Source organism: Tursiops truncatus, chromosome 4, assembly GCF_011762595.2.
Source record: "Tursiops truncatus isolate mTurTru1 chromosome 4, mTurTru1.mat.Y, whole genome shotgun sequence".
NCBI classification, from domain to species: domain Eukaryota; kingdom Metazoa; phylum Chordata; class Mammalia; order Artiodactyla; family Delphinidae; genus Tursiops; species Tursiops truncatus.
The window spans coordinates 98096275-98110221 of NC_047037.1; the positions used below are offsets into that span (position 1 = coordinate 98096275).

The following is a 13947-nucleotide window of genomic DNA, read 5'->3' on the forward strand; positions in this document are numbered from 1 at the left end:
GGCCATTCTTCCTTTAAATTTTCCAGGGAAGTGGGAGAAAGGTGCAAATAAACTGTAATAATAGCTACAATATTACTCATCATTATAGTGCTAAAAACTATTACCTATTACCTAAGGTGTCATTCAGGACTTTTCTTAAGCCAGCTAATCAAGATACTTCTCAGAGGCACACTTTTACAATTCTCTGCTTTATGTATGACTTTAGCAGTATGAAAACGTATAAAATGCTTGTTATCCCACTGTGTAGAATGCTGCATTTTGACATGTCTGAAGGAAAGCATTTCCCAAAAGAATTCTTGAACCCTCAGAAAATTTATATTCTCTCAGAGGAAAAAAAATTTTTCTTCACATGTTAGTTCCAGTTTGCAGAGAAGCAGCCCTCATGACAAGAGTAGGCAAGAGATTTACAAGGGAGATGGAGGTAGAGAAGGTGGGGAGAGACCCTAGGACTGAGATGGAGGTCTGACCCCTATGGGAAAAGAGATGGAAGGGAGGTGGACTGGATTAAATTAAATGTGATAATACATGTTAACCACTTAAAAGTCCCTTGGTACCAAATGAATACTCAGTAAACAGATTTCATTCTTAATTTCCATTTTTAAAAAGTCATTGCAATGAGAATTATAGATATTTATTACAAGTCATCTTCCCTGTGCATATTTCTTGCTAATAGAGCTGTACCGTTACAGTGGAAAACTAACATCAGGCCAGTGGTTCTCGTTCCTTGAGAGCTTCGTAAGCAATCTTTAGACGTCTTTGATACTAGAAAACTTTCTAGGTAAATCCGAGTGAAAGAGAAAAATGTTAAAAGTCAACATTCATCCTTGTAAGACTGCTCAAATAAAAAGTTCATTACTTTAGAAGACTTTCACTTGGAAATATTTGCACTTTTCCAGAAATATCATATTATTTTCAAATGTTTTAGAAGACAGCATTTGGAATAAGTTGGTAAGTCCCAATTTATTCCAAATGCTATCATTCTATTGAACCAATTCTAATTTGCACTTAATTGAAAAGTTTAAATATTTAAAAATAACATAAAAACTGCATCTACGTACTCAAAGTAGGCTGACATTTGACTTAATGGTCAAGTCAATTTAGTAAAAGTAAATTGGAATCTTTGAACTAAACAATGACTTGCTGCATTTGATATGAGAACAAATATGATTTGGTTGAGATTTAATTTGATAAGGCTTTGTCCAAAATTAAATCATCCCAAAGTTACGGATATGACATTTAAAATTGAATATGACATTTAAAAAATTCCTATTTTGCCTTTAGAGGAAGAGGCAAAGTTGTACTGAAATATTAATATGTGTTTTATGCCACATGTGACATTTATTCCAGCACCCTTTATTTTAAAGTTTAAAAAAGAAATACATATTCATTATAGGAAATGTAAAGTATTCATAAAAATGTAAAGAAAAATAAATTAAAATGAAAAAATGAATTTGTTCTTGTTTCTACTGTCTAAAAAAACCATTATTAACATTTTAATATACTCCCTAAATAAAGTGAGCTGAGGTAATTATTCTTTGCTGTTAAAAAATAAATGTTTTAATACTCGAGTACCATGCTCTCTTATTCTTAAATATTATGTTTTCTTTTCTCCTTGATTGTGGGCCAGTCATTTTTAACCTTGTTATCATTTTACTTCCTAACATTCTTGACTCCGCCTCCTAAAAATGCTGGATGGTAAATATTATTTCTTATTTAATGTAAATTTCAATCAAGTTTTTATGTTATGTTTGGGGCAGTTTATACTGTTCCTAATCTGAGAAACTCCTGTGCTTCTCAAAACTACATTTGGGAGTCCCTACTAAAATTAGGAAGTCATTTATACAAACATGCGCTCTGAAAAGTGTAAACAAAGTCCCTGAAAGACAGGAGAACTGGCTACTGAATGTTTTCTGCACACAGACCAGTGCAGCTTCTTGGCATAACAAATAGCACTTAATAAGAAAGATGGTGAAACTTTAAACCTCTGGACCGGTTTAGGCTGCATTGCCCACAGACACACAGCCTATAGTGTGAGTTTTGGCATTAGATTTACTTTTTCTTCTTGCTGTGGGTATATTCTAAGAAATCAGGGACTAGAAAAATTTTCAGGGATAGAGAAAATGAGACTCTGATTCTTACTTAGTACATATATGCTCTTGAAAAAAAAATATTTTCCTGTGAGAGCCACAGTCATAAGTGCTACTATCCTTTAATGTGGGGTTGGGTGTGAGGGGGAGTAAAATAGATAACTGTCCATTTCTTACATGAGCACATATTTGTTTTTCTAGATAAGGATTTTAGTGACTATTGGATGGAATATGCCATTTCGGATAGGTCACAATTAAGAGATCATGGTAAACATGTTACAAGAAAACGTTTTTCTTTTAAAAAGAAAAGTATTTTTTGGGCTTCCCTGGTGGCGCAGTGGTTGACAGTCCGCCTGCTGATGCAGGGGACACGGGTTCATGCCCCGGTCCGGGAGGGTCCCACATTCCGCGGAGCGGCTGGGCCCATGAGCCATGGTCGCTGAGCCTGCGCGTCCGGAGCCTGTGCTCCACAACGGGAGAGGCCACAACAATGAGAGGCCCGCGTACCGCAAAAAAAAAAAAAAAAGTATTGTTAATAAAATGGGCTTCCTCCCCCGTCAAGCAATGTTAGTCATGAATAGGCAAAGGGTTTGGTAATTTGAGATATTTGCATTGGAAAAAATAAGAAATATAGTTTGAATTTGAGAAATTATTATATAGAGAGAATAAACTAAACCAAGAGAAGGTTGTGATGTTGAGTCTATTAAACAGCCTGGGAATCAGAGAAAAAAAATATGGTGATGTGGAAAAAGCATGAGCTTTGGAATTGCATAGACAATTCTAAATGGTTTTAATTGAAATCAGGTTTCATTTTTGGTTCAGTCCATTAAGAATTATGTGAAATTTGATTTCTTTGAATTCTATTTTCTCCATCTCTAAAATGGAGTTATTTCTCAACTATCACTTATCAAGCTCTTAATATGTACCAGTCACTTTTGCAAACAATGCTGTAGTAAAAATGCATGTATGTATATCTTTGCACTTGGCCATAATTACATTCCAGGGTAAAATCCTAGAAGTGGATTTCTTTTCAAAGATGTTTCTAAATATCCTCTAGAAAGGTTAATCAAATTATTCTCAATCAATAGTCCAAGAAGTCTTGCCCACACTCCACACCTCTTATCCTGCTCAGCTTCAGTATTTAATGTTTAAATCTTTGCCAATTTAATAGGTAAAATTATATATATATATATATTTTTTTTTTTGTGGTACGCGGGCCTCTCACTGTTGTGGCCTCTCCCGTTGCGGAGCACAGGCTCCAGACGCGCAGGCTCAGCGGCCATGGCTCACGGGCCCAGCCGCTCCGTGGCATGTGGGATCTTCCTGGACTGGGGCACGAACTCATGTCCCCTGCTCGGCAGGTGGACTCTCAACCACTGTGCCACCAGGGAAGCCCAATATTTTGAAATTTTAATTTGGCCGTCTTTGATTATTTATTTTGCTAAATATTTTCATAAATTTACTGTCAGTATTTTTTCTATGTTTGAATTATATAAGTGAAGTTACTGTAATTTGAAATCCTAAAGATTGTGTAAATTATGCAGTTCTGCATTGACTTTTTTCAATTCTTTACTAATTTTAAACTAATTTTTATTAATGCATACAAGTCAAGTTTGCATTGCATTACTTTCAACTCCTCTGAATCTGGTGGTTTTTTTTTGTTTGTTTTTTTTTTTGCTTTAAACATGAAACCACGGGCAAGTTTCGTTTCTCGTTTACCACCTCTCCACCTGAGTTGTCAGTTTTGCTTTTGGTCTAAACTGAGGGTAAGCAAGAGGGTATCTCATTAAATCACAGTCTTTGGGCAAGGTTAGAGTAATCTACTTTGCATATCCTTTTTAGTTGTTTGAAAATAAATTTAAAGCTGTTACTGTTCAGTTGTGTTCTTATGTTTAAAACACACTTTTATACCTAAAAATCTTTAAGGGCAATAAAAGTATTTTCATTTGGGGATGCCAGTGTTGGGGGCACACATTGTACATTCCTTTTAGAAAATGCAACGATATTTAGGAAATAACCCTATCAAAATGGTAGCTACATGAAGTGACTTGTGTATGGACAAATATGGGCTTTTCCCTGAACATTGGAAAAGATCAAAGAAAGTGATTTGACTTGTTCTTGGGGGCAGTACTTCATTCTTTGATTCAAAAAATAACTCGGGGCTTGTAAACTCCATGAGGAAACAAATTCTACTTCTACCTCTTTAAATCCTCCAGAGCCTAATAGTGCCGTATATATAGTAGTTGATTGTAGGAATGGGCTACTTGTTCAATTTTAATAGGATATTTTCATCCATTTATGTTTTTATTGTAATTGTTGATATTTTTATATATGCCATTTTATTTTGTATTTTCTATTTACTATATATATATATATTTTTAAATAAATTTATTTATTTATTTTTGGCTGTGTTGGGTCTTCGTTTCTGTGCAAAAGCTTTCTCTAGTTGTGGCGAGCGGGGGCCACTCTTCATCGCGGTGCACGGGCCTCTCACTGTCGTGGCCTCTCTTGCTGCGGAGCACAGGCTCCAGACGCGCAGGCTCAGTAGTTGTGGCTCACGGGCCCAGTTGCTCCGTGGCATGTGGGATCTTCCCGGACCAGGGCTCGAACCCGTGTCCGTTGCATTGGCAGGCAGACTCTCAACCACCGCACCACCAGGGAAGCCCTACTATATTTTTTCTTTGCTTTATTTTCTCCTTTATTGCATTCTATCAAGTACTTTAAACTGAATATTGGCAACAAGAGTCAACAGATGCTTATCAGCTGTGTTTGTACATTGTGTTTGTGTGTGTGAGACAGAGAAAGGGAGAGACAGAGATGGAGATGCGGGGTCGAGGGGAGGGGAGAGAGAGAGAGAGAGAGAAAAGTTTTGTGAGTGAGTGACTGCAATACGCCTGCTTCAGAATCCAGTTATAATAAGGAACCCATCAGTCATAATAACAAATTTGTGGCTGACATAGTGCATTGTGTACAAGAGACACTTTGCATTCACAGTTTGATGTTTGAGATATTGAATATTTTCAAGGAACTCCACTGGTCTAGGCATAAGAGTCACAAAATTAAACCATTCATCTATGATGGGATGAGTAATGACTGACTTAACTAGCAGGTCAGGCCAAACACCTAGGGTTGACATCTCAATTCTGTTTTATTTTCTACACATCATGCAGTGTCTCTGAGGAGGTTAAACTTTACGAAATTCATATGGAGTAAATTATATGCTACACTGGAATTTGCAGATTTAAGAATTTGTGAAAGTTTTACAGTAGACAGTTTTTACATATGTCTATAAGGAAAAGAGCAGAGTTGCTGGCTGAAATTTTCTACCACAGAAAAGTTTTTAAAAATTAAAAATAGTCTTTAGCCACACATAATTTTTGATGCATAAAATTTTATTTGATTTAAGAACATCACACGAATACCTATATCTTCTGCAAATATAAAGTATTCTAGCAAGAAGAACTTTTTATATTTCATTTTGAACTAATAGTAGTAAGGAAATGAAATCTTGCTAATCAGAATTGATAGAGGCTAGCAGATAAAAATTCTAAATTTCCCATCAGTGTTGACAAACATAAAGTTCTCATAGATGAAGCCCAACTCTTGTTAATATGGGAGTGATAGTAAACTAGCTAATTATTAAATCTTCTTAATTAGAAAATGAGAAAATCACTGAATAATGTCAGATTGATGATACCCTTTACTCAGTCTGCAGAGCATTATAAAAATAATATGAACATTGTATCATATATCCTTTACATGGGCCACTTGCCTAAATTAGCCACAATTCAACTTAACCACATGTGGCCAACCCAGAAACAGTTCCACTGTAATTTTAAAGTGCCTTTGGATCTTAGAAATTTGGTACTCATATACATAAGCCAAGAATCTTTTAGTTTAATAATGTCTGCCAACGAACAGAGTACCTCCTTCCACTTTTAGATTAATAAATGGACATTTCGTGTGAGTTTACATTTGATTTAACTTATCATAAGAACTTTCACTTTATTAACAGTTTGGCACATTGGATTTTTTTTTTTTTTTTTTCTTTGCGGTGTGCGGGCCTCTCACTGTTGTGGCCTCTCCCGTTGCAGAGCACAGGCTCCGGACGCGCAGGCTCAGTGGCCATGGCTCACGGGCCTAGCCGCTCCGCGGCATGTGGGATCTTCCCAGACCGGGGCACGAACCCGTGTCCCCTGCATCGGCAGGCAGACTCTCAACCACTGCGCCACCAGGGAAGCCCGGCACATTGGATATTTAAAGTGGTTTTTTTTTGGTTTGTTTATTTGTTTTAATGCTGTAGGTTAATCAATCTTAGGATGAAATTCCCACTTATCAAATACATTTAGGAAATGTAGCTTTATTAAGAAAATGACAAAGATAACAAGAGACAAAAGGAACTAATCCTAAGGTGGATTTTTGCATCTGAAATTTAAAGTCAAGTTGCTGGAACTATTTTTCCCTGTACACTGATATGTAAAGTCTTGTCATAACTGCTTATTCATAGAGTTGATAAAAGCAAAGAATGTTGACTGAGAGAAAAGAACTTAAAATAAGAAAAGACATTTACAAGGGATAAATCCAACCCACAAGCTCTGTGGGAAGCAAAACCCACTACCCATTTCTGGCAGTTCGCATTATGTTCCTGCTTTTTCTCTGGACAGCACTGCTCTCATGGGGCTGGAGGCATCCTCTTGCTAGCAGGCCACACCAGGGGCTCTTTTAGAAATCAATTTGTAATTCTTTTATTATTGTTTGACTTTTGTGAATGAGCCCTGCAGGAAAACTGAGGCTCGCTGTTCTCTGTGGCATGCACATTTGACAAGTCATTTCTCACTTCTGAGATCTCTTGGGGGAATAGAGAATGATTTGAGGAGTCAAGATGAATCAGAGGAAGATTTCTTTTACTCAGCTTCCCATCATTCTGTGCATTTCTGTGTCTATTTAAAAATTAACTTATGACCCCTAGTAATCGTCCCCTCTCAGTCACGCACATAGCTTCCTTTAAGACTGTTCTTACTAAGTGTTGTTCTCACTCAGAGGTGATTTTGACTCGTTAGAGTGGATGAATTGTGGGGCTCCCAGGAATATCAGGTTAGTTTTCTTCTTTCCATATGGCCCAAATGGACTAAATGTGTGTTTGTGAATGTGTGCCTTAATTTTAAAATTAATGACAAGTTATCAGACAACTTCTCACCCAGGCTTTAATGGATAGCTTTTCTGTGGTAAGTTCTCATAGTAACATAACACTAATCACATTTTGAATTTTTTTCTGTCAGAGTTATGCCGTCTGTAAAATTATGCCTATTTTTCCTTTCCTCACTGGTACCTTATGAATATAAAATATGCTAAGATCTCCATAAGGCACACAAGTAGCATATCTACTTAAAGTATTAAAAAGTATAACAGTATGTTTTTCTTCCACGTTAAAACGAAAAAATGAAAAGGGTGAAACAGAAGTAGGATAGATTCTAATATTTGTTAAATGAGAATGATTAAGTGTCATTTGATAATCTAGTTTGGAAACTTTTATGTAACATTCAATAATTAATGATAGAAACAGAATTGTTTCATATAACTTTTTATTCAATATTTTAAAAAACCTTTCACTTATATTGATTACTCTTACAATATCCTTGAGGATTCTATAGACATAGATATTACCAATGACATCTAGGTATGAAAGATTAAAATGACTTGTTCAATGTCCCAACATTGAGGGTGAAGCTAAACCAAATAACCTAGGTTTTCTCATTTTCTCACAAATACCTTAGCTGATTGACTGGGCTATTTTTTAAAGGTAGCATTTCTCAAAGGCTCTGATTCTGTGATTAGTTACAGTGCTTTTGTTGATTTGTTTTAAAAAAGTGAATGTCTTCTACTTTCTGTATTTTTGCTTTTATTTAACCTTTGGAGATCTATTTAATTATATTGAATTCACTTTTGAAGTTTTCCCAGAAACTTTATTTCTTATGATTTACACAGTCTTTTTTTTCTATATCTATGATAATTTATTAAAAGTCTGTTAGAATATCAGTATTAATTGATATGTTAATAGAAATTAATACAACATAGAAGAATACTTTTATAACAAAATTATATTTTTATTTAATAAAAGTTTAAGAGAAAGTAATAAATTTACCAATTTATAAAACCAAAAACTTCTGAATAGACTATAAGAAGATGCACAATATTTGAGATTTCTCTTAATATGAAAGATACATAGGATGAACTTGAACTACCTAGTCTCTGAAAAGATTCTAAGCTTTCTCTGATTTTCAAATCTAATATTTAAAAATAAAGCAATAATTCATTTGTGTAAACAGTGGGGGCAAAAACATACCTATTTTATCTTGAACCAAAAGATATATTACAATAGTATGTTTGCTGCTGCAAAGCCTTTTGTGGTTGCTGCTAGTTACATTTTCCACTTCAAATTCTTTAAAAGGAATATAGGTACAAATTGACTCAGTAAATATCTATCAGGTAAGGAAGTCCAGGAGGTCTCTGAGTTTCAAAAAATGTATGTAAAATACCAGTAACATCTTTGTTATGGATTTTTCCCTTCAGCTGAATACAGAGCATCCTGTCTTCCTATGTTACTGGATCAAATCATGAAATTACATACACCAAGCAAATGATGCTACAGGGAATGTGTAGCACTAACACTTTAATTAAAATACAAAATGATAATCTGCACGAGGGTGTTGCTAAGCATTTGGTGACCTCTAATTACAGTAGTAGTAGCACTTTTATTTTATAACTAGATAACTAGGTAATTAAAAACATGTAATTAAAACAAAGCCATATCCTAACTTGTAAAGGCAGTGAAAACAAAGAGTACAGTAAAACCCCATTGAAAAGTAGTTACTACATCATTATAATAAGATACATTTTAACCGACATATCGTATAAGGAAAATAAAAGTCAAACCTTGTCCTATGCTTTCTTGTTAAAATACTCTTGAAGACCAAATGGTAAAGTCCCAAATCATACACACAATACAAAATGATTTTATCCCAGTGAGCTTTCGCCAGTCCAAAGTTATTGTGAATGGTATAGGGTGAAAGACAATGTTGGAAGATGGTATAGAATTACCATATAAAGTTTTAAAGATTAAGGCCAGAACCTCACTTCATTACTCAGGAATAATTAATTACTGAGCACAGGTATATTACATTTTTTACTACCTGCATTGTCACCACATTTCTCACCAGATACAAGTGGGCAGAATCCTTTAAATGTTGTCCACTTTGGAGCTCGGTATGAAGGGTCGTGTGGATCTAGGTTCCTGAGAGAGGAAAAGGCTTGAATGTTCATTAACAACCATGCAGGAAGGAACTGGCCCAAGCAGGAGCCTTTATCTTAGAGTTCACAGACATAAGAGTTGTATTTTGCCTGGTGAACTTGATTGGCAAGGGTCAAATAAGGCCACTCAGCTAAGAAAAAAACCAAAACAAAACAGCATACGGCCTAATTACATCCAGGAACACAGAGACTTTCTAGATGTCTCTTTAAAAATGAACACTTCCTTGTGTTCATGAAGCAGTATTACCACTAGCAATACTTTTCTTCTTGCCTTGTCTCAGACACAAATGAACCCTCCGATCCACCAACAGAGCTTGAAATGTTACTGTCCCTTTCAGAGTGACACAGACCTCTTCCTCCTTCTGGCAAAATCCTCTGCCTGAATGAAGTTGGAGAGAGCCTTAGTGAGGTCTGAGGTCTCAGTGCTGCTCCCAAAGTCATACTTCTTCAGGCAAGGGCACAAGCAGTGCACGATGGCTCGGCGGATGTAGCTGTCAAAGATATAGTAAATGAAAGGGCTGATGCCGCTGTTGGCAAAGGCCAAGGGCCCACTCACCTCCATGCCCCACTGGAGAAAAGTTGAAGGAAAGTAGAGGTCTTGCTGCAGCCCAGAGACAATAGCCAGGAGCTTGAATGTATTAAAGGGCAGCCAGGAGAAGACAAAGGCTGCCACGACGATAAAGATGACCTTTATGGATTTCCTCAGCTTTCTGTTGTGCTTTCCCGACTGCTGGTAACGGACACACAGCTTCCTTGTGATACAACAGTAGCAGGTCACAATGCTCACCAAAGGGGCAAAAAATGTGAAAATTAAGGCCACCAGGCCCCAAGCCAGTTTAACTGGAGTGGCCCTCTTCTCTGCACAGTATGGCTTACCATCAATCAGGGTGAGCTCCCGGGACAGAAGAGTAGGCAACCCCAGGAGGCAGGAGATAAACCAGACACTGGCACAGACTCCATACGCGCAGTCTCTATTTCTGATTTTCCTGGATACGGCTGGACACATGATGGCCAGGTAGCGGTCAACACTCATGCAGGTGAGCAAGAAGACATTGCAGTGCATGTTGACTGAGATCATGTAGGAGCTGCCTTTGCACAGGAAAGAGCCTGTCCTCCACAGTCCTAGAGATGCTTCTTTATCCACCCAGAGAGGCAACGTGATGATGAAGATGAAGTCAGAGGCAGCCAGGTTGATGATAAAAATGTCAATCAGTCTTCGGCTGCCCCTTTTGAAATGCAATGCACTCATGAGGATGACGTTCCCCAACGCTCCAGTCAGGAACACCACTGTGTAAAAGACTGGAAGGAAGACTGATGTATAAGGAACGTGGGAGTGGGTCTCGTCAATATCAGGATTTTGGCTGGTAACATAGAAGTATTCCAAGTAAACCGTGGTTGCTTCTGGGTCCATCACTGGGTCCAGCAGGTGCCAAATCTGGTAAATTTTCTTACCTAAGAAGTTTTTGTATGAATTTTAGAATTCTCAAGGCAGCTTCTTTTATACAGTGCCTGCCTCTTCTCCCTGCCCCACCCCCTTCCTTAGAAGATCTTGGGACACGCATTAAAAACAGAGATTAAAAAATACAGTTTCTACCAATCCTCAGAAAGGGCCCACAAGGAACACCACCCTGATTGGTATTGGGTAGTTGTGGTTATGGTTTTCTTTATTTGCATTTGCCCAGGAAACTGAGGTGCTTTTTGACTTTTTTCTTCAAGACATTCAATGTGTTTCTTTAAATCTCCAGAGATTAGGAAATGAATTAACGTTTTCTTCTTACCTACCTTAAAGATATCTTTGCTTTTCTGACACTGAGAATCTTTTCGATCTAGCCTCCTGTTTCACATGCAGTATACTGTTTTACTTTTAGAATTTTAAGGTGGTGATGTTGAAGACACTGTTTTCATTTACATCATTGGTGAAATGTGAAGAGAATAGTCTTCCATTGCATAAAGAGTAAATTTCCCCAAATCATACCAGTCCACATCTATGGCAAACATAATGATTCCAATTAGGGTACTAGTTTCTTCTCATTTATTTCGCTCTTTCAGTTCATGCATAATTGATCCTGTCTTGTTCAGTAAGTTTTAAAAAATACCCAGGGCTTCCCTGGTGGCACAGTGGTTGAGAGTCCTCCTGCCGATGCAGGGGACATGGGTTCGTGCCCCGGTCTGGGAAGATCCCACATGCCGCGGAGTGGCTGGGCCCGTGAGCCATGGCCGCTGGGCCTGCGTGTCCGGAGCCTGTGCTCCGCAAACGGAGGGGCCACAGCAGTGAGAGGCCCGCGTACCGCAAAAAAAAAAAACCAACCCAAAATGCTGGGACCATGTCTTGTGCTTTTATCATTATTAAAAAAAAAGTTTTCACTACAATTAGCTCAGAACCTTGCATGTAGTAAGTGCTTTGGAAATGTTACTCATGATCCAGTATAATTTAGCAAGGATGAATTCATTGGGGTTTAACTGTGGGCATTGCTGTTATTTATGCAGCTTACAAACATAGGTTTAAAAGTCACAAACTGCTATTTTTCCGCTATTACCTGTTATTATAATTCAACCAATTAAGTTCCCTTTTGTTAGTGTTAATATCCTTGAGCAGAAGATTTTCTCCCTACTAACCCTCAAATAACTATCCTTCATCAGTCTCTAGATCCCCTCTGATCTTTTCTTCTTTACGCCTCACCTTGATAGCAGTGATTTTTTAGCTTTTTTTTTTTTTTTTTTTTTTGCGGTACGCGGGGCTCTCACTGTTGCGGCCTCTCCCGCTGCGGAGCACAGGCTCCGGACGCGCAGGCTCAGCGGCCATGGCTCACGGGCCCAGCCGCTCCGTGGCATGTGGGATCTTCCCGGACCGGGGCAAGAACCCACGTCCCCTGCATTGGCAGGCGGACTCTCAACCACTGCGCCACCAGGGAAGCCCCGATTTTTTAGCTTTTGAGCTCTGACTTTTCAGTAAGTGCCTGCACACATCAGTGAACTTCACTTTTGGAATTACTGACTTGGCAACAGGCAGAACTATATTAGGTGACATTACAAAGGAGTGGCCAGTATAGGCACTATAAAGGGAAGATTTTTGGTTCATTCAAAACACTTGAGAAACAGGCTAATATCAAAAAGATTCTATCATATTTTTCTTTCATCTGTTCCCTTTTATTTATTTATATTTTACCATAGTAAAATACAACAAATTCTGAAACTGACTCCTTTTATTTCAATTCTGTACTGGCCAAAGTGGCTCAAGCCTCCTTCATACCCTTCTGCCCTTACTTTCCCTCCATCTCATTTCTTCGTCAAAATTACAGTTTCAGGTTGATACTACTATTGCATAGATGAAAATATAATTGTTAAACACTTGAAGTCCTTTCTACGGAATTATTTCTCCCGTAATTAATATACTGAAAAGAATGATCCTGCCTGCTGTGCTCCTTCTTTCTGTCTTCTTCCTGATGTGTTCTATTGCCACCTCAGTCTCAGGCATTTAGTCTGGGTCAGGGGAGGATGAGGGCTACCCTGATCTGGGGCAGTCCCAGAAAGTCACTTGGGAGTTGATTTACGGGCCTGCGTCTACCTTCTTTTGTGTCCTCGGCTGCTCTGTGTTGTTCCTGGAGAGGGAGTGGGAGGGTATATTCTTCACTAAGTATAGGCTGCAGAGGAGATAAACTAATTAACTTTTTGACATTTCTTGGATAGAAATCTTTCTCACTGGGTAAGCCTTAACTATTTAATAGAATATTTCATTTTGCCAAATAGTTTGAAGTAGAACAATGTTTACTTGAAAAGGACTGATGGGGTAAACATGGAAAATTTAAATATTTAAACACTATATGTGTGTGTGTGTGTGTGTGTGTGTGTGTGTGCATTAAAGAAGCAATTATATGTATATATTTAAAAATTTCTTTGTAACTGTACTTTAATTGTATTATTAGAATTTTGCATTCTGCAGCCAGAAGTTCTTCTGGTATTTGAAAAGATAAGGTTGATTCTGGGGCTAAGATATTGAAAAAAATTTTTTTTAGATATGTCTCAAGAATTCCACATAAAAGAATTATAAAATGGAAAAGAGTTCATGCTCATACTCTAGAGGAAAACATCTGTCTGCACATTTATTCTGTAGGTCTTAAATTTTCTTTCAGCATTCCAAAGCTGTTAGCCTACTGATGTAAACTATCTCAAATCTGACTTCCTCAGTAAACTTTGAAGCAGCTGTAGACAAAATGATTTGCTTTATCATATATAGTCACTTTGGATTATGGTAATTAGTGGTAGAATGCTGCAGTATGAGAATACCCATCATGGATCAACCATATCTTGGAACCCAAGTTAGAAAATAAATTGTTTTAAGCCAAAAAAGGGAACACACAGCATAGTACTGGTCTTTTAATAGCTCGAAGAGTACAGAGCTATTATGAGACAGAACCCACAATAAAAGCTAACTAGATAGAATAGGGGAGGTCATAGTTCTAAATAAATTAGGAACTACAATCATTTTTAATTTTAAATGCTCTTTGAAATAAACATGAGGAAACTAACAGTAAAATAACCAGCTACGCACAGA

General features: G+C 37.5%; 1 protein-coding gene across 1 annotated transcript; it reads right to left on the reverse strand.

Annotated features, from left to right (window-relative positions):
* Positions 1–8699: 8699 nt before the first annotated feature.
* Positions 8700–10868, reverse strand: GPR15 (G protein-coupled receptor 15). Its single transcript, XM_004320066.4, has one exon. The coding sequence runs from the start codon at positions 10804–10806 to the stop codon at positions 9730–9732; it is 1077 nt and encodes a 358-aa protein (XP_004320114.1). The 5' UTR covers positions 10807–10868; the 3' UTR covers positions 8700–9729.
* Positions 10869–13947: the final 3079 nt, after the last annotated feature.

Coding starts and splice junctions, on each gene's coding strand:
- GPR15 (XM_004320066.4), bottom strand. CDS start 10,806: ATGGACCCAGAAGCAACCACGGTTTACTTGGAATACTTCTATGTTACC.